Source organism: Pieris brassicae, chromosome 6 (assembly GCF_905147105.1).
Source record: "Pieris brassicae chromosome 6, ilPieBrab1.1, whole genome shotgun sequence".
NCBI lineage: Eukaryota > Metazoa > Arthropoda > Insecta > Lepidoptera > Pieridae > Pieris > Pieris brassicae.
The window spans coordinates 12,906,270-12,931,964 of NC_059670.1; the positions used below are offsets into that span (position 1 = coordinate 12,906,270).

Below are 25,695 nucleotides of genomic sequence, written 5' to 3' on the forward strand. Positions count from 1 at the left end.
AAAATGTAAAATAATGTGTGCCATGGACATACTCGAGCGCGTCAGATATTGATAGCATCCATGTCCTACGTATTTTTAATAATGTACGTATGTTAATCTGATTGTTTGCGTGGTGTACGTAAGGGTTGAAAATGCAAAAATAAAATTATGCAGCTCGTCGTCAGATTTTTTAGGGGGGCGTTAAGTGAACCTAAAAAAAGCTCTCTAAAAATCTGACGATTTGGATGTGACGCAACCTCGTGGTCGTTGTTAGAATGTACAAAGAACGCCATTTTGACATACTCAAGCGCGTCAAATTAATATATATATGGTTTATCTTTATCTCCTAGATGTACTATCTTATAATGTGATTGATGTGAGGGATTCACCTTATCTGACAATTAAAAAAATATTTTTTTTTTGAAATTCATTGAACTTAATTGATTGATACGCTCTAGAAATAACATGCAAATAAAAAAAATATGTTCGAGGAGAAATGATATACCTGATTCTGGAGTATCCTCGAGAATATACCTGATATTATGGCTACATCTTCATAATCTTTCGGCAAATCACCCGAAAACCAGACCATTTAGAACTTTCCGTCGACAATTTTCCATCTATAGTTCGTTGGTAGAAGATTAGTATTTTTTGCATTATGGGCTTTACTGTATAAGCTACACTTGCTGGAGTAACTCCGATTGACAGAGTGGTAAGTCGCACGCATCTAAATTCCGGATATTCAAGGAAAAGGGTTGTGATTTGTCTCTTACCTTGTAGGTCTTATTGAAGATGGCACTCCTGATTTGATTGATATTTAACTTTTTCAACCCATACAAGTGGCAAGTAAAAGACTGTATGATGTTAAAAGAATCCTGCACATTATTCTCCATTGATCCCAAATCCAGAAATGCTTTTGGAAAAAAATTAAACTCATTAGGAATTGCAAGGGTTTTCCTTTTCCGGTTGGTCGGTGCAATGCCGGATTGAAATCTCAAACAGTGAACGCGTCCAGAGCTGGAAGCACCTTAGAAATTTTTAGGCATAATTTTTTGTAGAGAGCGGTTACGTTGATGTATCAGCGTGCATTGCTAACTCCAAGATCCATCCGGACTTCTACTGTTGCTTGCAGGTGTTCTATATTCGCTAACATGATGACCACTATATCAGTATCAGAAGTTCTGATAGTAATAACAGGATCATTATTTTGTGTACAAGCAAGAAATGCTATCTTTGTATCCGCTTCATGATCAGGCCACGATAACTTATAATTAATGATGCGTGTTACTTAAATATCAGTTACATAATATTCATAACACATATCATGAATTATGTAAATTACCTTACTACCTTTTGCCATCTCATGATCAGCCCAATGTTCGATCAAAAACTTGACAATCCTTCCTTCCTTTAAATTTATGTTTTTGAGGGTTGATGAAACCTGTCTACATTTAAATTGCATTCCATTATGAATTGATCTCGCAGGAATGTTCCTCTGGACACTGTCTTGAGCAAACAGTCTGTAATTTCTGGACGAGCAGCTTGTCCTGTTGAGATGTTAAACAACTAATCCTTATCAATTAAAGGAGGAAATGGTTTGATACATATTTATACATTTTTGTAATGTTTCTACTCGAAATTTTATTGTTTTTGCCAAGTAGTTTCTAAGCTTTAATTCACATAACTTGTATTTAAATAACAAAATATGGCTTATTATTATTTATTATTATTAAGACGGACGTTGTAACAGTATCATACCAAGAACGAGCTGTGTGATAATGTCATGGGAACACAAACTAGCACTGTAACTAGACGAGTTAGATTAGATAGAGAACAAGTGAGAGAGGAATATGGGCATTACGCAGTTGCACGTATTAAACTTTAGTGACGATTTTTTACTTCGACTTGTGGAAGTCATCAGGTTATACATTTTTCGTCATACTTGAATTATTTCCGTCAAAATAAAAAAAAACTGTCACGCTCGAGAATGTCAAGATGACGTTTTATTTACAACTTTGCAGTCCTCCCCTTTCTTTACGTCACTTGTAAATTGTCATTTTAGTGAAATTTACACTTCTTAGCATGTAACTAACTTAGCCTACCTTAATCCGATGCGCTCGAGAACGTCTCATCATTAACTTTTTTTTACTAATCTAATCCATTATCCTTGACGGGCGGCCATATATGTGAGCTCATATTTGGTAGAGATACTTAACCGGGTACAAGGTATTTGTATATTAATCTGCCACGCTGGAGTAATTCCCGAAATCCCCTCTTGGGCTCCCCAGCTATTGGCATAAAGAATAAAGAAACACAACCTAAATTATTAAAAGAAAATTGATTTTAAAATGCGAGGGGAGCAGCTATAGATATCCAGACCTAGCTCGTTTATCAGAATGCTTAATCCGTACATAATCTGGTGGTAATAAAAAAAAACATTAGTCCTTGTTGCGTTTTTTTTTTGTAAATAAATGATGCCGTAGCCAAAATCATAAGAATGTTTTTTGTCTTTATGTTGTTTGAAGTGACGCGACGTACAGGTTTTTGAAGGTGATTGATTTGTAACTAATTGAATGAAGTTTAAATAAAAAATACATATTTTTGCTAACCGTAACTTGACGTGTGGTTTAATCAGTATTCAATGTAATAAGCCGTAGCTTCTATAATTAAAATCGCAATGTCATGGTTTAAATAATGTATAGGTATTTTCTAGATAATAATAATAAAATATTTATTTCTTACAAAAATTGTTTTAACCTAATAAAAATATTTCTTCTTCTTAAGATAAATGCAATGATACAAAATTAAATATTAATTGCAATTGGGTATACATTTTTAAATAGTAAGTACGAAACACGTTTACCTAATTATAAACTTATTTTTTTCTACTTTATTGTAATATAAAACCTTTATTTTATAATTTCATCTCTGATTTATGTCATTCTTTACCTTTGTTCGAGTATAACGTCACGCAATTTTTGAAGATTCTTGCCCCCCCCCCCCCCCTCCCCGCCATGAAACGCGCCGTAACGTTTCTGTATCCAATAGTAAAACGTTTTAGTATAATTTGTTACGTAATACTTGAACGCTCCCTAAACGTGTCAGGTAAATGTAATTACACATAATAAAATTATTAGTTTCAACGATTTGTTCAGATAACAGTAATGACAAAAATGAGCAATGTATGGTAAAGTCAGTAGATTAAAATTAATATGTACAATATTCAAATATGACCCCTAATGAAAGTTTATCTAATAATAAATGATCATGAGTCACGAGACTAAAGTCCTCTGGTACTCCGTGAATTTTTTAAACTGTTAGTGATATAGAGATTTTGCCTACAGAGATCTACTTGTGTTAGCTATTAGAATTATTTTTTCATTATTACTTTGCGATTGCATCTTGCGTTCTTCGTCGGCTATAGTCATCATTTATCTTATTTAATACAAGCAATTAATTCTTCACTCGTAACATAAATCACAACACACAATTCTCACTAATGACAAGTATGTTTCAAATTTACAACTTTTATATACGAATTTTAAAAAATCAGTACAACCTATCAACCCGTTGGGATATTAACTAAAATTTAATTCTTCTATGTCTATTATAAACAATTCAAAGTCCACTAGGTTTGTTTGACTAATACAATCACGGCGTAGCCACACTTCTAATCCAATCTACATACGAAATGACCTTAGTATAAATACTGGGTCTTCCCTTAAAACCGCACTGCTTTACGCCGAAGCTCGTGATACCGGTAATCTGAGATGCCTTTTCTTCTTCCGCGTACATGAGAGGACCACCCGAGTCGCCCCTACAGGAATCTTTGTTATCCTCGCCGCCTGCGCAGATCTGCTTATCCCATATTATTGGCTTTCCCTTCAGGGAATATAGTTTTTGGCAGCTCTGTAAAAAATATGAATTTAGAATTTTGTTTTATTTATGTGCTTTGTGGACTCATTTTTTGATTTCGTATATTTAGTGTGTTTATGTATTAGTGTAAAAGATTGTATAAATAATGATATAGTTATCAAATAATTAGAAATATAGTTAGCGCTAAAATACATACATATATTAATGTGTATATACGATTGATCTTGATGAAGGTCAATTGTTAGTGTAAATATATTAGCTTAATAGAAACTTGACGTGCTATTGTGTCTTTAGTCTTAGTCAATATGTCAGCACATGCTTGTTTGTGATGGAATTTATTGTATATTTGTTATTTTCATATCTTATTATTGATAAAGGCTTCCCCGATCGATGGATGATTAAGAAACCTGACATAGTCAAATTTATTTTTAATGCCAGCCGCCTATAGGCAACCAGCTCAATTCATTAGAATAATTGAAAATTATTCCGTCAATTTAATATCTCGTGCGGTGATTAGTGGACCTGTTCATGAACATAAAGAAACTGCTACAAGTCCTCGAGCAATTTGCGTGTAATTTATAATGTTATGAAACCAGTTCTGCATTTCCGGTCATGACCCTTACATCATGCAGAATTCCGCGTGGACTCCCGTACGGGAAATCCTATTTAAATGCCAAGGAAACGTGAATGTTTTTGAAAGGTACTTGATAGTTGGTATGACTGTCAAAAACAGTATTGCCCTAGTCACTGGTGGCTTCATCGTGCGACTCTCATCCTTGAGATCGTAGGTTCGATGCCCGGATGTGCACCAATTGACTTTCTTTCTATGTGCCCAGTTCGCGAGGAAACCGGCTTGCCTTAGATCCAAAAAGTCGACGGCGTGTGTCAGGCACAGGAGGCTGCTCACCTACTTTACTATTAGATTGACAAATGATCATGAAATATACAGAAATCTGAGTCCCAGACATAAAAAGGTTAGCGCCACTGATTTATTTATGATTTTATCAATGCGTCAATCATTCGTAAAAACCTACCTAGTACAAGCACTTCGTGTATTCTACTTCACTATTGCAATAAACGAACCTGTTGATCAACTAACGGCAAGTCCACGTGTAATTTAACGTCACTTGATGATCTCGTTTCACTCATGGCTCCCCATCCTGCCACGAACAGTTTCATATTCGCTGGTGGTGATTGGAGCACGTCGGAGAGCGGGAGACAAATCGGTCTAATGAAGTCTGCAATGGTAAGATGATTAAAGTTTTGCATAATCAGCATTGGTGATACGCTTGCTGTCAGGGGAAATCCCCGCTAAGAGATTGAAATAGTCTTGTCTCAGTCTCACAGCAAACTAGTGTAGGTAATGAAGCCGAAAACCAAGCCAACTAACCAACTAAAGTGTACAAAACATGATAATTCTCACCTGAATAAGGAGCCAACTCCTGGAGGCGGATTAATGCAATGTCGTTTGGTTCAACAAATGTTTTTGGAGCCCTATATTCTGGATGAATTATCGTTTCATTGATGGTAATTGATAGTGGCTCAGCAATACAATCAGTACCACCACCCTCGACTTCAACACAGTCGATGCCAGGATTCGTTATGTTATAGTCCCCAAGGCGGACACTTTGTCTGAAACCACAAAGCAAATTACGACCAGGAAATGATAAAGTTGTTTTTCGACCTCGAACTATCGTGGTTACAGTTTCCTGAAAATCATTTAATGAAGATTCTGCATTCTGTCTAACTCTGTTGTTTGACGTATACAAGAGCTGTGTTGCTAATGTTACTTGTCCCAGACAATAATTATTGTTATTGTCCGTCAGTAAGAGCAAGGTCAAAATTCTGCCTTATTTGCTGCATTTATTACATAAGCATTATAATTACTTGTCTGCATTAAAAAATGGTGTCTATCTAACATTTCTATGAATTAGCCAATTTGTGATCACATAGTGCTGATTACTTACGCGTTTCTGCTCTTCATTTCGTGCGTGACGAGACAGTGCGCAGCAGTTAGGACCCAACGTCTGCTAATAAGTGTTCCACCGCATATCCAACGTGTGTTGGAGTATTCTAGGAGAGCTAACCACGGATATTGATCTATTGCAGTAGCGTTTCCTCCTTAAATTTATTATTAACATTATACCATTTCTATATGTACTGCGAATACCATCTAATTAGTATAGTAGTTTTCTTATGTAATAGGAGGCAAACGGGCAAGAGGCTCACCTGATGTTAAGCGATACCGCCGCCCATGGACACTCACATTGACAGAAGGCTCGCAAGTGCGTTGCCGGCCTTTTAAGAATTGGTACGCTCTTTTCTTGAAGGACCCTAAGTTGAATTGGTTCGGAAATACTTCAGTGGGCAGCTGGCTCTACATAGCGGTGGTTTGCGGCAAAAATTGCTTAAGAAAACGCTCAGTTGTGGAATGACGGACGTCGAGGTGATACGGATGGTATTTCTGTATTTTGCCTTGACGTCCGATAATGAAACTCAGCTGCAGGTATTAGGTCGAACAACTCCTCTGAACACTTTCCATGGTAAATCCTGTGGAAGATGCAGAGAGACCCCACATCTCTACGCAACGCCAATTTGATTGGTGGAATTTCTTCCTCGTGAAAGCCGAAAGACGTGGAAGAAAGATAGATATTTGGAAACACCTGGAGGAGGGCTTTATCCGTGAAGGGGTTCTGATCAACTGAAGGAAGCGAATATATTAGGAAAACAATAGAAAAATCTATATTGCAAATGTAAGCTTGTATATTCTTCTTTTGTAATGATTGGAAATTAAACGGGCTTTTATTATTACTATTATTTAAAAGAAGTCTAATAGCTGGTTGTGGTTCTTTAATTGTAGTCATTAACAGCTTTGTTTATTTTGTACATTTCATTGTTTTTTAAAGCTTAAGGCGAGTACAGTATAAATTTGGATCACATCTCGCTGGTGGAAGAAGATATTTTATATGTCCAATATGAATATTATATTTACCGATAATTCTGTTTCCTCCAGTACTGTCGATTCCACAGCAACCACTATCTGGGTTAGGAATGTCTACCGTGTCGCAGTTTGGTATATCTATGGAATTCGTGTTGGGCAGATTGTTCGATGATACAGGGTTAGCTGTGACTTTCTCAATAGGATTCGAAGTGATAATATTAATCCTGTCATCTGCTGTTATGTTCGCTTTCATATGCTCAGGCGTGGGCTTTCGTACCGGCTCTTCACAACATACGTTCAATTCCGCCGGACCGCGACATCTATAGACAAATGTTTATGGGTAATTTGTAAAGTGATTACAGTGAAAATAGTCAATATTATTATTGTCAAAGTGTTGAGCAGTGTGCGCTAGTGGCTTCAGCGTGTCATTCTCATCCCTAAGATCATCCAGTATGTTTGATCCTCGGTTTTGCACTAATAGAATTTCTCTCTATGTGTGCATTTTCGCTCAATCGGTGAAGGAAAACATCGTGAGGATACCGCCTTGCCTTTGATCCAAAAAGTCGATGACGTGTGACAGACACAGGAGGATACCTACATGCCTATTAGATAGACAAATGATCGTAAAACAGGAATCTGAGGCCAAGACGTAGGTTGTAGAACGAAAAGGTTGTAGCGCCAATGATTTATTTTATTTTGATAATTGTAATTTTAAAGATAAACTTACTTCGACCGCATAACATACTCCAGATTTGCACTACTGACGGGTGGCTTCAGAAGTAACGCAATGCTAGGACAGGCATGAGTGCTGACGCATATACCCGTCTTACCCATGACTGTATAGCATCGGGTCTTTGGCGTTGTGGGGGGACAGCATACCTGGTTAATAATAACAATTCACTGGAGTCACTACAATGCTTGTGCGTCGACAGGCGCTATTTGTTTTTGCTTATATATTTATAAATTAAGAGTACAAAAACACCAAAAAATCGCTAAAGGGTGTAAAGACTGTCTGGTTTACAACATATTAAAAATGTCTTTAAATTCCTTACACACTAAGGATTTAAAGACTACAAACAGTTCAAAACGAAACGAAAAGATTACAATAAAGGGACACAAAAAACATTTCATATAACTTCTATCTTTAATTTGGAGCAAAGTACCCATATGATAGGACCTTTTTTCATCCGAGGTTGACGAAGGAGGGTGTTACTTTTGAGATGTGGGAGTATACTGTTCTCCATATACATGCTTATCGCATTGTGTGCGACGAATGTTCTTCACTGCTTCTCAGGGCAGAGTCGAAAAAGTTTTCCTTGTGTAGCGAATATCGAACTTGTTCATGTATTAATATTCCAGTATCTAAATAATCTTGAGTCGGGTATCTAAATTATATTGGGTTTTCACTTCTACGAGTGGTACGAATGAAACGTCATAATTTTTTTTCGTCTAAGACGTGCCGATTTCATCAGGCTCACGTGGATGTCTAACCTGTACGCAAGTGCGTTCCCGGCCTTTTAAGAATTGATACGCTCTTTTCTTGACGGACCCTTAGTTTCACATAGTAGTGGTGCTTGGTAAAAACTGCCTTAATAACGCTCAACGATAGACGTTGAGGTGATACGCTAGATAAAAATAAACATAATCTACATGTAAATGGCCAATATAGCTTACTCTAGGTATGTCACCATCATAACCACAGTGCCAGGATTTGAGAGTCTCCCGTTGTGCAGGAGGCTGTCGTATGAGTGGCTTCAATTTCCCGCAGTCATGGATAGAGATGCAGTGACTTGCTAGTCCTGTTGGCGTGACACAGTCAGCATCTGTAGGGAAAAAAATATTCAATATTGGTAGAATTTAACCGTAGGCTAAGCTGGGACTGAACCCGTTCCCGCCAATCTATGTAAGTTAAACAATTAATGGGATTAAATATAGATTTTTGTTATACACGTGGTGTGTTTCTGATTAAACAGAACGTCCGTAACTTGCGTGCGTATTTCCTCATATACAAGTATTTTTATAGTTGTATATGTCAAATACAAAATTTAAACATCATAAATGGAAAGTTAAGCAGACAGCAGAGTTTATAATAATGTATAAATGTGAAAGTATAATTTGACAGTTTTGTATCGAGCTTTTCTTGTAACGAAATTTTTCAATTTTTTTTCATTTCATTGAACTATTTATGTTAGCCATTTCTTTATTAATTCAGTTTTATGATTTATGATGAGGTTTTTAGGATTCATTAGCGTGTTATAGTCCTTGAATGGACCAAAAATAACGTTTTAATTCGAACAGTATTCACGAGAAAACACTTTTTTAACCGGATTAAAAGCTATTTGTATTATTATAAACTTATAATTCTTTACATAATTTTAAATTTAACGTTTTTTAAGTACGTAGTTAATTGCGTGGTCACCGTGATCACACACGCTGTAAAGCACACGAAACGTCGGAAAAAAAAATTAAAATTATGTGAATTATAATTATAAGGGCTTTTTCTTTCAATGTGTAAAAGCTATGTTAACAAAAGACAATACTAGCATTCACGAGTTTTATTATTAGTATGTATGTGCATAATATCAAACCAATAAACAAAAATCACTCACCATACTCCTGCCCGTTCACGTGTAGTAAAAACAATAATATACACAGCAACTTATACATGTTTGCTACACGCTCGTTTGAAAGCCACTAAACATTGTAGTTAGTATTCAAGGATGTGTGGCTTTTAGTTTAAGAGCCGTCGATTTCTGTCGGTTATGAGGCCAGCGGGCTTGTGTCTCGACGCTTACTGCATCTGTAAACAAGTCGTGTATTTTGCTTCATTTTTTATATAGAATAGGGGAACAGGCTCACTTGATGTTTATTGATACATGCTGCTAGAGCAAAAAAAAACTGTCCTTTTTAATGAAGAAATTAGTTTCGTACATAGTAGAAAATGAAAATCAGGCCACAACTGCCTGTTTCTATGAACACGAACATCTTACAAGCCATTAAAATTGTCGTCCCATATTCATTTCCAAGGCTTAAAATCAGCGATTTTTCTGGCTCTGGGCGGAGAGCTTCAGCTTCAGGAAAACAGAGCCAGTACCAGCTCCTTCCAAGTTGAAGGAGGACCGCATTCAATAAAGCGCAGTTCGAATCGTCGACGACCAATCGCTTTCCGAGCCCCTTGATCCCTTGCCGTTGTGTAGTGATGTGGGGTCACTCTGCATGTTTTACCGCATTTACCATGGAGTGTTCAGAGTGTATTTATGCCTGCAGCAGAGTTTCATCATCGCATGTCGAGGCAGACAATTATTTCTAACTTAATATTTATGTGATATAAATGTTATCGTCTCTTGGGCTATTTGAGGAGATGCGCAGGAGTTCACGACTTTATCCTGTTCCGCGCATTCCTTTTGATACTGTATATCTCTGTGTTAACGTCAATATACGTCAAATCGTCTATGTAACTACTTAATTTATAATAATGCAAAATGCATATCATATTTGTGTGTTAAATGACTTAATAATTAGAAATTAAGGGCAGGGCCAGTAACAAAATAAAATGTTTTCATGTGTTTGACCTGGGATTGATGATAATTATTTGTATTTTATTAATCGTTTCAAGTCATATATTTTCACGGTTCACAAATCTGGTTCGTACTGAGAACATACTTTCACAATTAACTGTTTCGGAAAGTGGGTTCTGCTGCTGAGACGATTCCTTTGTTGATTCTGAAGCTGTTTTAAGGTCTTGGACATTCTCGCCTCTATATTCTGCACTCCGGAAAGTGTGTCGAGAACCTAATCACCTTTACGTGGTTAAGGGGCTGCGTACTTCATTTTTAATACAAATACCAAAGAACCATGCCGCCAATATGCCGCTAACATTTTAAATATCTCTGGTGACCGTCGGCGCTCATGCTGGCTGTGTCTATGCCGCTAACTTATACCAGTAAAAACGCCATAGACTCAAAAAGTCGACGGCGTGTGTCAGGTACAGAAGGCTGTTCACCTATTTGCCTATTAGATTAACCAATGATCATGAAACAGATACAGAAATTTGATCCAGATCTAAAAACTTGTAGCACTTATTTATTTGTTTTAGTGTACATAACCATTAAAAACCTATAATATTGCGGTGAGAACCAACTAATCCACCAGGATGTCGAATAAATATACGACTATATAATATAGATATATACTAGTGGACCAGACAGACGTTGTCCTGTACACACATATTAAATACAAAATTTCAAACTTTAAATTTATAAATAATCTACACTTTTCTCGAATCCACACTAATCAAAATCAGCCAAGCTTAAAGAAACTCGAAATAAACACATCAACCGATCACCTTAATAACATCTAATTGTCTAGTTTTTGATCATACTTAACCATAGATAACATTACGTTTAGCTGTCAGTTGCGTTTTGTATGTCTATGCCATTCTAAATAGTGTAACTGATACGAATTTGTTCTATAATATGTATAGATATAATATCTCGTTCTACGTTCTGTTTTCTGCACATTCTCTATATCCTCTAATGATGTTATAAAAAGTTTTGTAATTACAAAGAGGAATGAATTTCCAGTTCAAACAATTTGAATGACTCAAAACAGGTAAATTTCGAATCAATTTTACATTTTTCCATTAACGTTGATAAGCGTACATGGTTACTATATGAATTAAGTTATTATGAGTTTTATTAGTCACGTGTCGGGATATTACCTAGCAGGTAGTTAGGTGTTTTTGTTTGAATGGTTGTTAGAAACGTTAATTTTCTTGGTAAAATCATTTGGATAGGAAACTGAACGCTGACATAGTGTTCACGAATTGGGTTCTTAGGACTAAATGTTTCATTCTCAAATAAACTAAATTGGACTAGGAAAATTTAATAGCATATATTATATCTATATTAAATCTTTTACTGGAAAACTTTTTTGTTTTTAAATTTAACATAATTTATTTTTAAAAGTTTCAATTATAAGAACATGCTTGCGTATCTCAAGGAGGTAACTGGCGATCATGTTAGTTAAGTTCTCCGGCTGAGATAAAAAAAGTTACATACGAATTAGGGTCAAGAAAAGAGCGTACCAATTCTTAAAATGCCGGTACGCACTCGCAAGCTTTGGAATTAAGAGTGACCATGGGTATGAGGTATGGGGCTGTATCACCTAATGACAGCCTCCTACCCGTTAATCCCCTAACTACAGATGGGTACACAATTATTGTACCCATCTAAAAAATTATATTGAAATACCATTTAATCCAATTATTACTAAATATTGTTATTATAATTACGCCCCCAGAACATATGAACTGAATACAGTTTGGGTTTTCCAGCATCAATTTATGTCGTGACATCGTCTTGTGACTCATGTAAAAAAATCCTGATTGTAATTATTATCAATTAAGATGACTCATAAGTAAGTAATTCAAGGTAACAATATACATTATCCCGTCACCTAAATAATATATATATATATATCTTTCCAATATTTTAATGAGTTCTCTGCCTGCCGGTGCCCCATCACTTATTCCGGGATACGCGAAAGATATATGTCATAAAAGTAAGGGTTTTTTTTACATTTAAGTCGGTTCGAATCCCAGACGAGGCAGGTAAATTTTAGAAAGTCTTTGAATGCAGAATTACTAACTGTTAAAAATAACATAAAGCCTTCTTTCAGTAAAATACCTTATCAAGGTACTTTCCCTTCATGGCCCACAACTTTCGGACGCCTTGTATAATATCTGTATATGAGGCTAGCAATGCTGTATGCCTGCGCTCGTTTCAGTTGTAAAATCGAAAGATCAACGTTATATTCAAACTTCACTAAAAAAAGATTCTAGAAAAAGTTACATCAGAAGTCCCTTAACAATGAAACGACTCAATATTTTCAAACTATTTAATACTAAATAATTACCCTATTAACAGTTATTCATTAAATTATTACACCTAGATATTAATGGACTATTATCTAGTCTTTTACGAGTATAACAAATGCTTATTGCTATTTCCCATTTTTTATTCATATTTCCTCGAATTATTATATTATAATAATAGTATGACTATGTCATGTTTATAAATTGTTACATATAATAATGTAGCGGACATTACACTATACGCATACTAAGCATTTATTATATATTCACACACACTTGAAAATTATCTAAATACAATTGAAATAGTGTCTTTCGTTAGTTCCAAATTGCCAGACTTTTGCTATACAAAAACTAGTTGAGTTTGCAAACGTTGTCCTGCTGGGTTAGGTGGAGGTGGAAGGGTGAAAATTTTGACGTGCATTGCAAATAATAATACCGAAAAATAAATTAGGAGTATAAATACTATTTTCAGACCTACCGAATATTCACAAAAAAATGACAAGATTTTTAGGTACAAAAATTTGCTAAAACGACTCAAATACGAGAAATATATATGTGTATTATGATTTTCTAGGACGTTGGTTCTAAGCCCTCACCACGCTTCGTATCCAGGGCATATACTTGAAGACATTCGTGTAAACACTAGGGATTCCATTGGTACCACACTGTTTCGGCCCAAAGCTGACAACGCCGACGGCTGTGTGACGCCCATTTTGTTCATACATGAGAGGACCACCACCGTCTCCTCTGCACGAGTCTCTGTCCTTTTCACCGCCAGCGCAGATCTGGTAGTTTGTGATGGTGAAGTGACCTGGATGGTATTTCTCGTAGGCGGCTTTGCATTGCTGTAAAAAAAAAATCAGTTTGTTTTTAGTCTCAAACATCACCTATGTTAAAATTAGGACAATTAAATACTTATGTAAGCATGTAGAAAAGATATACACGTGTGAAAATGATGATTAGCGCCTTCCTAATGACAACTTAAGAAGGCGCAGCGCCAAGGTCGCTGTAGGTCAGTGCAACTTCCTCACAATCGAGTAGGTCGCAATATCACCAAACTCCCAAAGGGGACTCTCTATCGTAGAAGTCGCACACATGGACATCTAATCTAGATTTTTTGTGCCATTGAGTCTTCACTTTCCTAAAAACTCTTATGCCCTATTGAACATACATAATATTAATTTAAAAAAAATTAAATTAAAGAAACTACAAGAAAATTGTCACAGTAAGTAAACATATAATGAAAAACTTAAATTCTAATTCTAAATAAATTTAATAAATTTTCAAATAGCTTAACCATCAAATTGGCTTGGCCCCTATTGGTCGTTATAAGTTAATAATTATCTACAAGCTACTATTTAACTCTTTCACACTGTCAAATAGATAATTCATCATTGAAATTATTTCTTCTTAGTACTTGCGTCTGCGCCAAATCGGTGTCAGTCAGAAGGATGACAATTGTTGACTTTGACTTTAACACACGAACAGTATGGTAGGTGTTCCGTCGTAATAGCGCAAGCAAATTTGCATAATTTGGATTTTTGACCGCAATCGCGTTTTCACTCCCATTTAACCTTATTTTCTGGTTAAAATAATTACGGCTCCAGGACACACTACCGTTGATAAGTGCTAGTCCTAGTCTAATCGATGTAAGGGTTCTCTTTGTTACTATACTGACACGCGGCAGCCGAACCAGCGCATATTATAGCGAGGGAAGGGTATTCCAGGATACAGCTGCCGCATACCCAGGCCCACATAATCAAAATGTATTATCCACAACCAATACTGCTACATACATACACATTGGTAGTTCAACTGTTCTGTGTTACAAGTCATCTTAATTCGATCAAAACGTTATTACAGCATTCTTCGGTACATGCGCTAAGGAGCATACAAGTACCATTAACAACAATTGAAAATAAACGCGATGATGAATTGGGGCAGGTTATGCGTGATGAGTGGGCAAGATCAGCGTATGAAAATAAACTTTGTTCAGTTCAGTTTTGTAGATGATGAAGTAGTAATATACTGACCTCTAAGGATTTGTAAGGAACTTCAACGAAATGTTTGACTACATCATCTTCCTGAAGACTTGAAGGCTTGCTACCCCAACCTGCAACTATGAAGGGCAGGCCTTTTGGTGGAGATGTGTTGATGTCGGAGCTTGGGAGGCATATAGGCCTTATGTATTCTGAAACGTATATAAGTTTATGTTAAATTCATTATCTATATGGTTTATGTTTACATATATAATTCTACTGTAACTGTCATTGAAATCCTCTTAAACGGCTGGACCGATTTAAATTAATTTTCTTATGCGTTTGGGTGGCGCCCTGGATGGTTTAGATTCACAAATCATCCTGGCAGATGGCGCTGCAGTCAGTACTTTCATACTTTCTTTAATATCCTAATCGCTTGAAATATCATGTTAGATAACTTCTATCGCGTCCGCTAGTTATTTATAATCTTTGTCGTTGCACATACGTCGTAGAATAGAGGCTCTAGAAGCAATCTCTGGTGAATGATTTCGTCGAGTTTATATCAGATCGGCTTGATTATCTCTTTCTACGCAAAGACATTGGGTGTGTTTGCTTTTTCTACAAAGTGTTCTAATGTGAGTGTTCTGAAGAATGGTTTGAGTTGATTTCTCTTAGTTGTTCCAATACTATACGAGCCGTATCAATGCAAAATTTCATCAACATCACAAGGCACTTTCTTGCGAAAAACTGTGGCAACAATTCCTGTTGGGGGTCTTCCTTAAGAGATACGACCTCCATCTGTTTAAAGTTAGAGTATACTTCTCCCTCGAAGGTCGGCAACACACCCACTAAAATAGGGTGTCCATGGGCTGCGATGACTTTATGGGCCTCCATCAGGCTCTAACCTAAATCGAGCTTTTAGCGAGATACTAAAAAGCCCTGGAAATATTAATAATTTTACTTAATGTTAAAACCACAGAAATTTATGTAATTAAGTTTATTACCAGTGTAAGGAACTGATGTCTTCAGTTTAATAAGTGCCAAGTCGTTTAGTCTCGGGTTTTGCGTCGAGAACTCGGGGTGGGCCTTCATGTATTCTATCGGGACAGTCAGGACTCTGTCCGCACACTTCATGGCTCCGTTAACCATGAGACAGTCCAGTTCGGAGTTGGTTTTGTTGTACTCCCCAAACCTTATGCTCTTTCTGGAACATTTTCATTTATTTCAAGAGTTTAATTTCGTTTTTATTGAGATAATTATTTCTTCCTATTCCAATAAAGTTTTAACCACAAAGAATATTGAAAAAACTCTAGGTGGTATTATCGCATAATATTAGAAGAATTGGGTTGAATTACTGGATTATTGTCATTTTAATTTTAAACATATACAAATCAGGATTATATGTTTGTTTAAGTGAGCAATTTGCGACCCTTACAACAGCATTTATATATTTTATGATTTTAATGAATTTGCTTTTAAAATAGTTAGTCTATTGAGATTAAAAAAAAATTTGTGACTAGTCTGCTCGACCTAACGGGTAAGAAGATATCGAGTAATGAAGGCTGTACTCAGTTGGGAGTACTCTTAAATGTTACTGGAAATTATCAAAGACTTTTTTTAATTAATGTAAAATGTATTTTGATATACTTACGGTTCTCTAAAACCGCATTGCGCAGCGGTCAGTACATATCTGGAGCTGATCAAAGCTCCCGTGCAAGTTATTCTACCGTTGGGATCTTCAATAAGCGCCAGCCATGGGTATTGGTTTAAGGCTGTATCACCCACTGAAAATATATTTGCTTTGAGAAACTTAAAAATTTATAACAAGTAAATCAGGATCATCTTTGTTCACACATTTACCATAATCTTGGTACATGTCCATACATAACATGTATGTATCGCTTTAATACATACATAATATGTATGTACTGATACACTCGAATTGTTGGAAACACCAACCAACCAACAATAATTTTATTATTTATTTTATTTATTAAAACTTCGTTGCAGAAACATAAGACAATTGATATAAATACATGAGAAGTCGGGCAGCGGCCTCCATCGCTTTCGAGCGATCTCTTCCTGGTTGCCTCTCTCCTATGCACACTAATTGGTCTCAGGTTCCTTGTATATATGAATAGACTAACAAAAAATTTAATAGTCCCTTTTATATAATAAACATTTTGTGTCCTTTTAAGACTGTGTGTCGCAAACGTAATAAATTTATATATAATTTTAAGTAATAAATAAGCATAGATATACTCCCAACACAGAACCAGCTTATATATAATTGAGTTTATAAAAAGGCTTACTATCGCGAGTGTGTGATGCAGCGAGATGAACACCACAACATCCGAGTTTTGGGTCTGGCAAGTTCACGGATGGTCGACATTGTTCTGAAACGATAATGATACCTTTATTACTTACTTAAAAATTTGACGATTACTTAAATGATAAATTCTTGGGATTCATTTTTTTCAGTTCATTTAAATGCTTCAAAACTTGGCGATTAAAAGGAGTGGTGCCAGTTCTTCTGGCCCGCTCTACGCCCTTGACTGCTAGTAAACGTAAATTTAGAATAATTTAAACATATTTTCTGTTGACGTTCATATGTGTACTTGTTTACCTATGTTAATAAAGTTATTTTGTGTTTGAGTTAATTAGTTGTAAGAGCGATCGCCTATTCACTGTTTCATGAACATTCAACATTTATGTCTACAACATATAATTGGGGCCTCTCTCTACTAAATGGAAACTTTGACAGTTGTCCCAACACTATTTTTCTAGAAAATTAAAAATATAATATGTTAAATCGATAGATAGTTATAATATAAATATATATAAACAAGAAACCATTGTAATTTTCCCTTCTTTTTCGAATTATAGGCAATTTTGTAAAAAAAAAAAATGCGGCAGAGGACTGTTTTGCCACCCAGAGGACTGTTTTTTTCACTCAGAGAACAGTTTATGTCAATGTTTATATGAATAAAAACACAATATGAGTTATTAAATGTAATCAAATAAATTCTCTTCTTTATTGAATACTGTATCAATATTTCTTGACCGTATTTGGAACAATAATTTTATGAAAAATCCGAAATTTCTGAAAATAAGGTTTTGTTTGTATTTCTTGATAGCATTGTATTGAAGAGTAATGTGTCTCTCGTAAACAAGTAAACATGTTTCCGACATTAAATGCAAGTAACACAAACGGAACTAAAATGCATAAAACGCGAATTAACATACTAATTAATATTCGATATGTATTTGATAGCTTTGTAGATGACACACGGGTAATATTAGATAAAACTCGTTTGGAAAATTGTCGTTCTATGGCAATAAATTGACCGTTAAGTAATGTAACAGGTTAGAGGCGATATAATAATGTACGTTTATTAAGAGGCCTCATATAGATAATCTCATATAGAAAGGTCAAATAATTTATTTCAATAGTAAAAAGCCACTTTTGACTCTAGTTGCCCCTATCAAAAGGTAGTTTAATATAGAGAAGAATGGGCAAGAAACTCCATACTTTTAAAATAGTTTTTACAATATTTTGTATACATTTCATAATTATATTTGAAGTCCATGTACGTAGTAAATTAACTAAAAAGGTAGTTTCATATGGAGAAGAATGGGCAAGAAACTCCATACTTTTAAAACAGTTTTTACAATATTTTGTATACATTTCATAATTACATCTGAAGTCCATGTACGTAATAAATTAACTAAAAAGGTAGTTTCATATGGAGAAGAATGGGCAAGAAACTCCATACTTTTAAAACAGTTTTTACAATATTTTGTATACATTTCATAATTACATCTGAAGTCCATGTACGTAATAAATTAACTAAAATGGTAGTTTCATATGGAGAAGAATGGGCAAGAAACTCCATACTTTTAAAACAATTTTTAAAATATTTTGTGTTCATTTCATAATTACATCTAAAGTCCATGTACGTCGTAAATTAATTACTATACTAAAATAAAATAGGCAAATGGTGTTACAAAAAACAATGCAGCAGATAACTAAATTATTATGTAGATACATGGTGCTCACATGCATATGATATCGTCTTTATGTATTATATGAACGTATACTATTTATTTATATTATCACGCCCTTTTCCCGAAGGTGTAAGCCAATATCTCCACTTGCTACGCTCCTAAAATAAATCCTCTCCACTTTTACATTCACCGTACTTGTTCGTAAATGGGTTTCCATTCACTTTGTCCCCTCTCTATTACCTCCTGGATTTGGTCCAGGCATATACGACAAGGCCTACCTAACAATGATTTCACCTACGGTTGCCTTGTATACTTGTTTTCTATCATATATATATATATAAATATTCAATTTACGAAAAGGCGCTTCTTCAATTATGTTTTAATTACAAATGATTATTATTGCGTAATTCAAGCAGAATCTGAAGTTTTAATGAGTAATATGGTTGCGCAAAATAAAAAACTACCAGAATCGTTTAAGAAATTTTTAATGTGTACATAGTGTAACTCTATGTAACGTCCCTCGATTTAACGACGAAGTCCCTAAAGCGTCAAAATCAATTAGCTTCGGTTGATTTAGATTGTCTTCCATACAATGATACTTTGAGTAATAAAGTACTTTTAAGTTGAAAAATTAATAAAAACGTACGAACTGTGTACGTTCTTTCTAAGAAATTCGTTCTTTTGTGTACAAATTGAGACTGCTTGCAGATGTAGACTGTTGGTGACTTTGACTCATAAGTAGGAGAAATGGATTATCTATACGATTAATATGTCTCCATTTAACGACAACTTTCTATAACGCCATAAAATGTACAGTCCCTTCAGTGTCGTTAGATAGAGTTTACACTGATTTAAATTACTGTTTAGTGAAAGAAAACGTTGTCTACACTGTTTGTAAGTACTATTCATGGTTGGTCTCCGCCGATTTCCTAAACAACATCTCGTAAAGTAATATTTTATTATGACGATGGAATAAATTATATTATTATGTATTGATAACAAACCAATAAATATTATAATGTTGACATTTTGAAAAAAAAAACTAAAATGTCAATTGAGCATTATGTAAATCACTTTTTCAAAGGCAATGTAGGTCAATATTTATATAAGACATTATTAATTTGGGTTAAGCTACTTTAGTCCTAAAGGGATTCATCGGCTTATCTAATTATTGGGACACAATTTCATTCAGAAGTTAGATAAGAAATTCATATTTTTTTACATACTTCAAATGACACTTTGGTTAGTTTGTCATCAGTATAAATAAGTCCTTCTAATTTTAAATGTAATGTAAATAATACATAAAGCTGGCTTATAGGCGCTTAGTAACCTACACAATGAGAACACCCCACATAACACACCTTCACGTACATATCCTTACTTTCACGCCATCACACAACACAGCCGATTGACGTATTACTTAGTTCCATTCGTAAATGTTTGACCCTTTTTTATTTTCCATATTTGGGTATATCTTTAGTATAATTGTTTTGTTATGTATAATTTATGCTGCTGAAGGATTATTAAATTATAAATAGAAGATTGAATTGTATAAATGCAACAATGACATTTGTTTTAAATACAATCGCCGATTTAAAATTTGTTGATGGAATTATCAAAAAATGCTTACCCCCAAACACAGTTATAAAGCAAACGACGAACACAGATAATAATAAATTCATTATTGTAAAAGACGTCTAATTAACGCAAAAGTTTCTATCGGACTGAGATTGCATGGTTATGTGAATATTTATATCATGGTCGTCATCTCAGACGAGATTTTGTACATATTAATACTATTAATTAATTTGCACCACAAATATATTTGTTTTAATTCATTTTTTGATAATATTCTATTTAATTGGTGGACATCCGCTCTAAGTTTTCACTTTGTTTCAAGCGACAAATCAATTAATTTATGTTCTAATACAACTATTTATATTATAGTGTGACCCGGCAAACGTCGTTTTGCCATGTATATTATTTAGTTCATATGTTAACATAGAAACATTGTTTAGTTCAATAAAAATAACATTTCTGCTGTAATAAAAATAGGATTTCATCAGAGGAGTGACAATTAAGGGTTGTATGTATGTTTGCATGCTATATCATAAAAAAAATATTTTTTTTGGGGTGGACACCCCTTATCACTTAGGGGATTGAAGGATAGATAGTAGCTGATTCTCAGACTTACGGAATATGCATAAAAAGTATACCTTTGGGTTTTTTAATTCAGTTAAAATAAGTTCAATTTTAATTTAGCATTATTACTTTAACGGTATCACGTTAGTGACAGCTCAATGGTGTAGACATTAATGAAATGGAAATAATAAATTTATGGGCGATGTTTTGTGCTTCTTTTTTACATTTATTCTCTTGATATAATATTTTATTTGTTTAAGAAGTGACTTGAGATATATTATTGAAAATTAAAAATCTCTAGATACTTCTAATATTAGAAAAAATAATTCTATTGTACTCTATATAATAATATAATTATTTTGAGCTATTTAGTTGTGAATAATTGAGAATGAAATATAATGAATTCATTAAAATACATAAATAATTTGAAAGCTGGCTTTGATTTTTAAACAAGTATTTTAATACAATTTTTTTTATTATTAGTCATAGACCTGTTGCTAGTATATAAAATGTTAATTGATTCATCTTAAGGCTTTTATTATTAAACGACCATGGAAATAATGTAAATTGAAAATTTCTATATTGGATTAATTTTTAGAGCTATAATAATTGTGTAGAGCTTTTAATCACATCTTATTAAAAAGTTCCAGTTCTAAATCTAATTTAGTTAAAAAACAAAACGTATGCATCAGAAAGGATCCTTAATTTAAAAATTTAATTCATGTATTCACAGCCTTAAATGGTTTTCGCAGGTGTTGTTACAAACTGTTTTTATAACGAATGAGATCAGCCCAGACAGGCTGGAGGCAATTAAGTCGCAACTGAAACGTTATCCGTAATAAATAGATAATTCTTGATAATTTATTGCCTTATAATTAATTAACAACTATATATAACTATATCTTTTTGTTGTACCATGTATATATATTTATAACTTGTGTTTTATTGGCGTTCTGGTTTTGGACAAAGCTCGCCGTTGTCCAGATTGAGCGTTCTGATAATTTTAATTGTCTTGTTTAATATTTGTATTTTCTCTTCATATGTCAAATTAAAAATTGTATTTTTTGGTTCTTTTATCAATCAGTGTGCCGAGCGTTGGCAAGCTTTATTAATAAAATATATTTTTACAACGTTTTTAGAAAGATCTCTTTGGTTCTTGTTCGATACTGTTCCGTTACTTCCTTCATAATATGTTAAGTGTCTTACCTGTCGTAGCCATACACCGGACAGTCAGGGACATGTCATACCGTCTCTTAAGCTGTATTGCTACAGTCAGCACTTTGTCGATACGATGAGAATCCACTTAGTTATTACAGCTGATACCGTTGCTTTATGCTTCTACTTTTATTTCATGTATGCACGTTTGTTGAAATATAAAATTAGGTAATGTTAATGATTAGGGGTAGGGTTTGACTGTGATTAAGGGATCTTTTCAACGCTACTATTAAGAAGAAGGACACGCGTAACTACGTTAAGGAAAATAAAATTACAATATAGAATTATACAATTGCTACGGTGTACATAGATAAACCGTTGCGAAGGTTCCATGCTGAGCATTACGTTAGTAATTTTGTAAAAAAATCTAATCAAATTAAAATAAATATGGCAAGCACTTATCTTTAAAAAATCGTGTTTATGTCTCTAAATATAATTATCAATCTAAATATAATTATTATCCTTAGACTCGCAGTGACATTTTCGAGCCAATCTTTTAATTGAGATAAAATGTCGGTTTATAAATACCTGAATTAGTTTAACCTTATTTAAATCTATTAAGTGCTTACCGCTGCCCAGCACCTGCAACATCCCGATGTTGCAGGTGCTGGGAACGTGCATTGCCTTTAAGAAACTCGTAGCAGGTCTGAAAAACCTGGTTCTATAAAGTAGTGGAGTGCAGAATTGACTTGAAAAGAGCTGTGTCATGGAACGCTAGACGCCAAGGTGAAAGAGGTGAAATTACGTATTTAGAAAGAGTCAAGCCCTCCTCTCATTATCTACTACAACAACTGAGCGTTTTTAAAGGCAGTTTGTGCAGCGAACCACTAGTATATGGAACCAACTTCCCACTGAGGTAACCAAACTAAAACAAAATTCGACATAGGTTCCTTCAAAGAAGAAAGAGTTCCAATTCTTAGAAGGCCCGCAATGCACTCTCGAGACCTCTGGCATTGTTAGTGTCCATGGGCGGCGATACAGTTTGCCCTCAGTACAATGTTCATGGGAGGCTTTTTAGGTATGGTCCCCAAATGTTTTTTGTTATTTATCCAATTGAAAGAACACCTGTGTGTGAGTCAACGGCCTTTGGCCAAAACAAGCGATGACGCCGTATTATATTTGTGATAAAAAGAAAAAGCATATTTACGAATCTGACCTTTTTAATCTCTAAAAAATACTGCGCGTTGTTTACCATAGTTTTTGTTTTATATCATATCATAGAATTCGATAGAAAAAACAAACTGGATTGGTTTAAAAGGCTCGTCAAACGTGCGAGCGCCGATTCTAGTGCATTTTTTTTACTTGGTGCTGGTATAACATTGTAGTTAGTAAATAATGTATTTATTTATTTTATTTCTATATTATATTATTAAATTGTACATTATATATAATAGGCAATTTATTAATACAAAATTTATAAAACACAAATCCTAAACAAAACCTAAATCTTTTTATAACAAATTATTAACAATGCAATCCTTGTGTGCAACTAAATATATATGTTTGAAATACTTTAGGTGGGTAATGATTATTATAATACTGCTTAATATGGCGTACCATAAATATTGCGACGAAATTTATATATCAGACCTTTTTTCTGTTTGAAAATTAAATATTTTAAAAAACAAATGCCTAACACGAATTAGTATGATTTATGTATTTTCTTAGTAGAAATTTTCGAAATTGAAAAAATGCACTGGAAACACGGCAGGGGAGTAGATCGAGAAAAAAAATTGGAAATAATATTGTTGTCGATCGGGTTGATGTTACCTTTGTAAATATTTGACGACCATATAATATTATCTTATTCAATAATATGTTTAAGAATAAGTATACAACTTCAAACATAAAATATAATAATAATACAGTATATATAACATACCTAAGTGTGACCTTAAACGCGCATAACATCTTATTATTTTTGGATAATCTACATCGAGTGACATTTAATATACAACGTGCTCTGTGTAATCCATTCACATAAATCTAACAAAAATAAAACAGTTTGCATTTGAATTTTTTAAATCGCCTTTATAGCTTATGTATTAGAGTTTATATTGTTATGAATACGGAAAATGCGTCTGACGTTGCTATGTTTATCGACGACTTTGAATGTTTTGACGTGTATCATCTAATCGAGTTTTAAGTACGGGTTTATTATCATTCAGTATATTTCAAGAACGATGCATATATTTATTTAAATGAGATATGTAGGTAATTATTATATGAAGTAACGATTGAATATACATGTCTATGTCTTTTCGGAATTAATTAAAGACGCAGTTTAAGTAGACAATTATTAATCAATTTGGAAAATAATTTTTAAATTACTCGCCCAACGTACAAGACAAAATATTACATAGTAAAAGTGTTTTGACTAGAACTTGGATTTTTCTTGGTGACAACTAGGTGTAGATTTTCTTTAATTTATTGTATACATAATTCGAAAACAGAAGTTCACAAAAGGGTGGTGGAAACATGAACTGGACACTTTTTGACTTTTCATTCATATTTGTTTGTTTTTTCATATTATGTGCGTTATATATTTGTCGTGTGTGCCTCTGATACAAAAGATAAAGGTTGTTGCACTATTATCAAATATTTGAGTAAAAATAAAATAAAATCAAAATTTATTTATTTACATGGGTAACTATGTACTCGGATGAACATAAATTCTCAAGAATTATGCTATTTTATGCAATGAGAGGTTATAGGAATTTACACAATTAATTACATTTATTAGGTGAATATTAATTTGCTCTTTCTATCTTTAATAAAGTGTTTTACTTTTTCCAGGGGCTACAAAAGAAATTGGGACGGCGCTTACAAGAGTCTGTCTCAGGCATCGCGCTATAGAGACAAGGATGAAAACTTTTATAAGGTATTTGACTTGGCTTGTCTATTCTTCAATTGATAACGGAGGGTTTGGGAAAAGCTATACTGGATTGGTCACTTGAAACAAAGTTTTTGAAAATAACGAATAAATTACAATGTAAACTCCATGTAATGTCCCTCGAATTAACACTGAACCTCCTAAAGCGTCTTCCATACAATGATACACTCTATTTAGTATTACACCCACTCTCAATAACAACATCGATTGAGTTATAAAGTACTTTTTAAATTGCTAAAATTATCAAAAACTGCGCAGTTGTGTACGTTCTTGTGTCGCTTTATTATGCTAGCCCGCAACAAACTAGACTGCATAGGGACTTTCTAACAAATTCGTTAATTTGTTTACAAATTGGGATTGCTCGCACGTGTTTTGAGGGAAGAAGAAGAGATTATATTATTAACATTAGTCAGAAAATACGTAGGTTAATGGACCTTTTTTGTTGTCCGTTGAGTTAACTGACAAAAGTTCTAATATATGTTAGTGCTTATAATTATTAGTTAATTCATTATTCTTTGTGTCCAAATAAATAGTAAGAGCTAGAAAATTGTAATTAAACAAATCAGTTCAATCTTGCGTCAACATGTCACAGCCATTATAATAACACTGATTTAATTCTGTAGGCTAGTAAATAATAAATAACAATTTTTATTGGCACTTTCATGGGCGGATCGTGAATTTGTAGGGCTCTTGTCTATTACGGGGAAGTCCCCCGTATTAAACGCACATGCGCGGCAGGGAATTACCCACCATTGTTTTCAGTGAGGACTAGGTGCCTTTTGTATCC

The 25,695-nt window shown here is 34.1% G+C and overlaps 3 protein-coding genes across 5 annotated transcripts in view; 1 reads left to right on the plus strand and 2 right to left on the minus strand.

The window, feature by feature from the left end:
- The window catches only part of LOC123710647 (protein MTSS 2), a 141,518-nt gene that overhangs the window by 87,338 nt on the left and 28,485 nt on the right, over window positions 1-25,695 (plus strand). For all 3 annotated transcript variants that reach the window (XM_045662679.1, XM_045662681.1, XM_045662680.1), the window contains exon 4: window positions 24,812-24,896. In XM_045662679.1, coding sequence (XP_045518635.1) covers window positions 24,812-24,896 — 85 coding nt within the window. The remainder of the gene's footprint in view (window positions 1-24,811; window positions 24,897-25,695) is intronic.
- Window positions 2,787-9,502, minus strand: LOC123710648 (phenoloxidase-activating enzyme-like). The gene is made up of 8 exons (XM_045662682.1): window positions 9,406-9,502; window positions 8,471-8,619; window positions 7,524-7,675; window positions 6,848-7,116; window positions 5,823-5,976; window positions 5,279-5,487; window positions 4,939-5,093; window positions 2,787-3,888 (listed from the first exon to the last, which is right to left on the minus strand). The coding sequence occupies exons 1-8, from the start codon at window positions 9,461-9,463 to the stop codon at window positions 3,631-3,633; spliced, it is 1,404 nt and encodes a 467-aa protein (XP_045518638.1). The 5' UTR covers window positions 9,464-9,502; the 3' UTR covers window positions 2,787-3,630.
- Window positions 12,681-20,396, minus strand: LOC123710651 (phenoloxidase-activating enzyme-like). Its single transcript, XM_045662687.1, has 6 exons — window positions 20,289-20,396; window positions 16,963-17,046; window positions 16,302-16,434; window positions 15,655-15,854; window positions 14,705-14,862; window positions 12,681-13,516 (listed from the first exon to the last, which is right to left on the minus strand). Exons 1-6 carry the CDS (start codon window positions 20,338-20,340, stop codon window positions 13,256-13,258), a joined length of 888 nt encoding a protein of 295 aa, XP_045518643.1. The 5' UTR covers window positions 20,341-20,396; the 3' UTR covers window positions 12,681-13,255.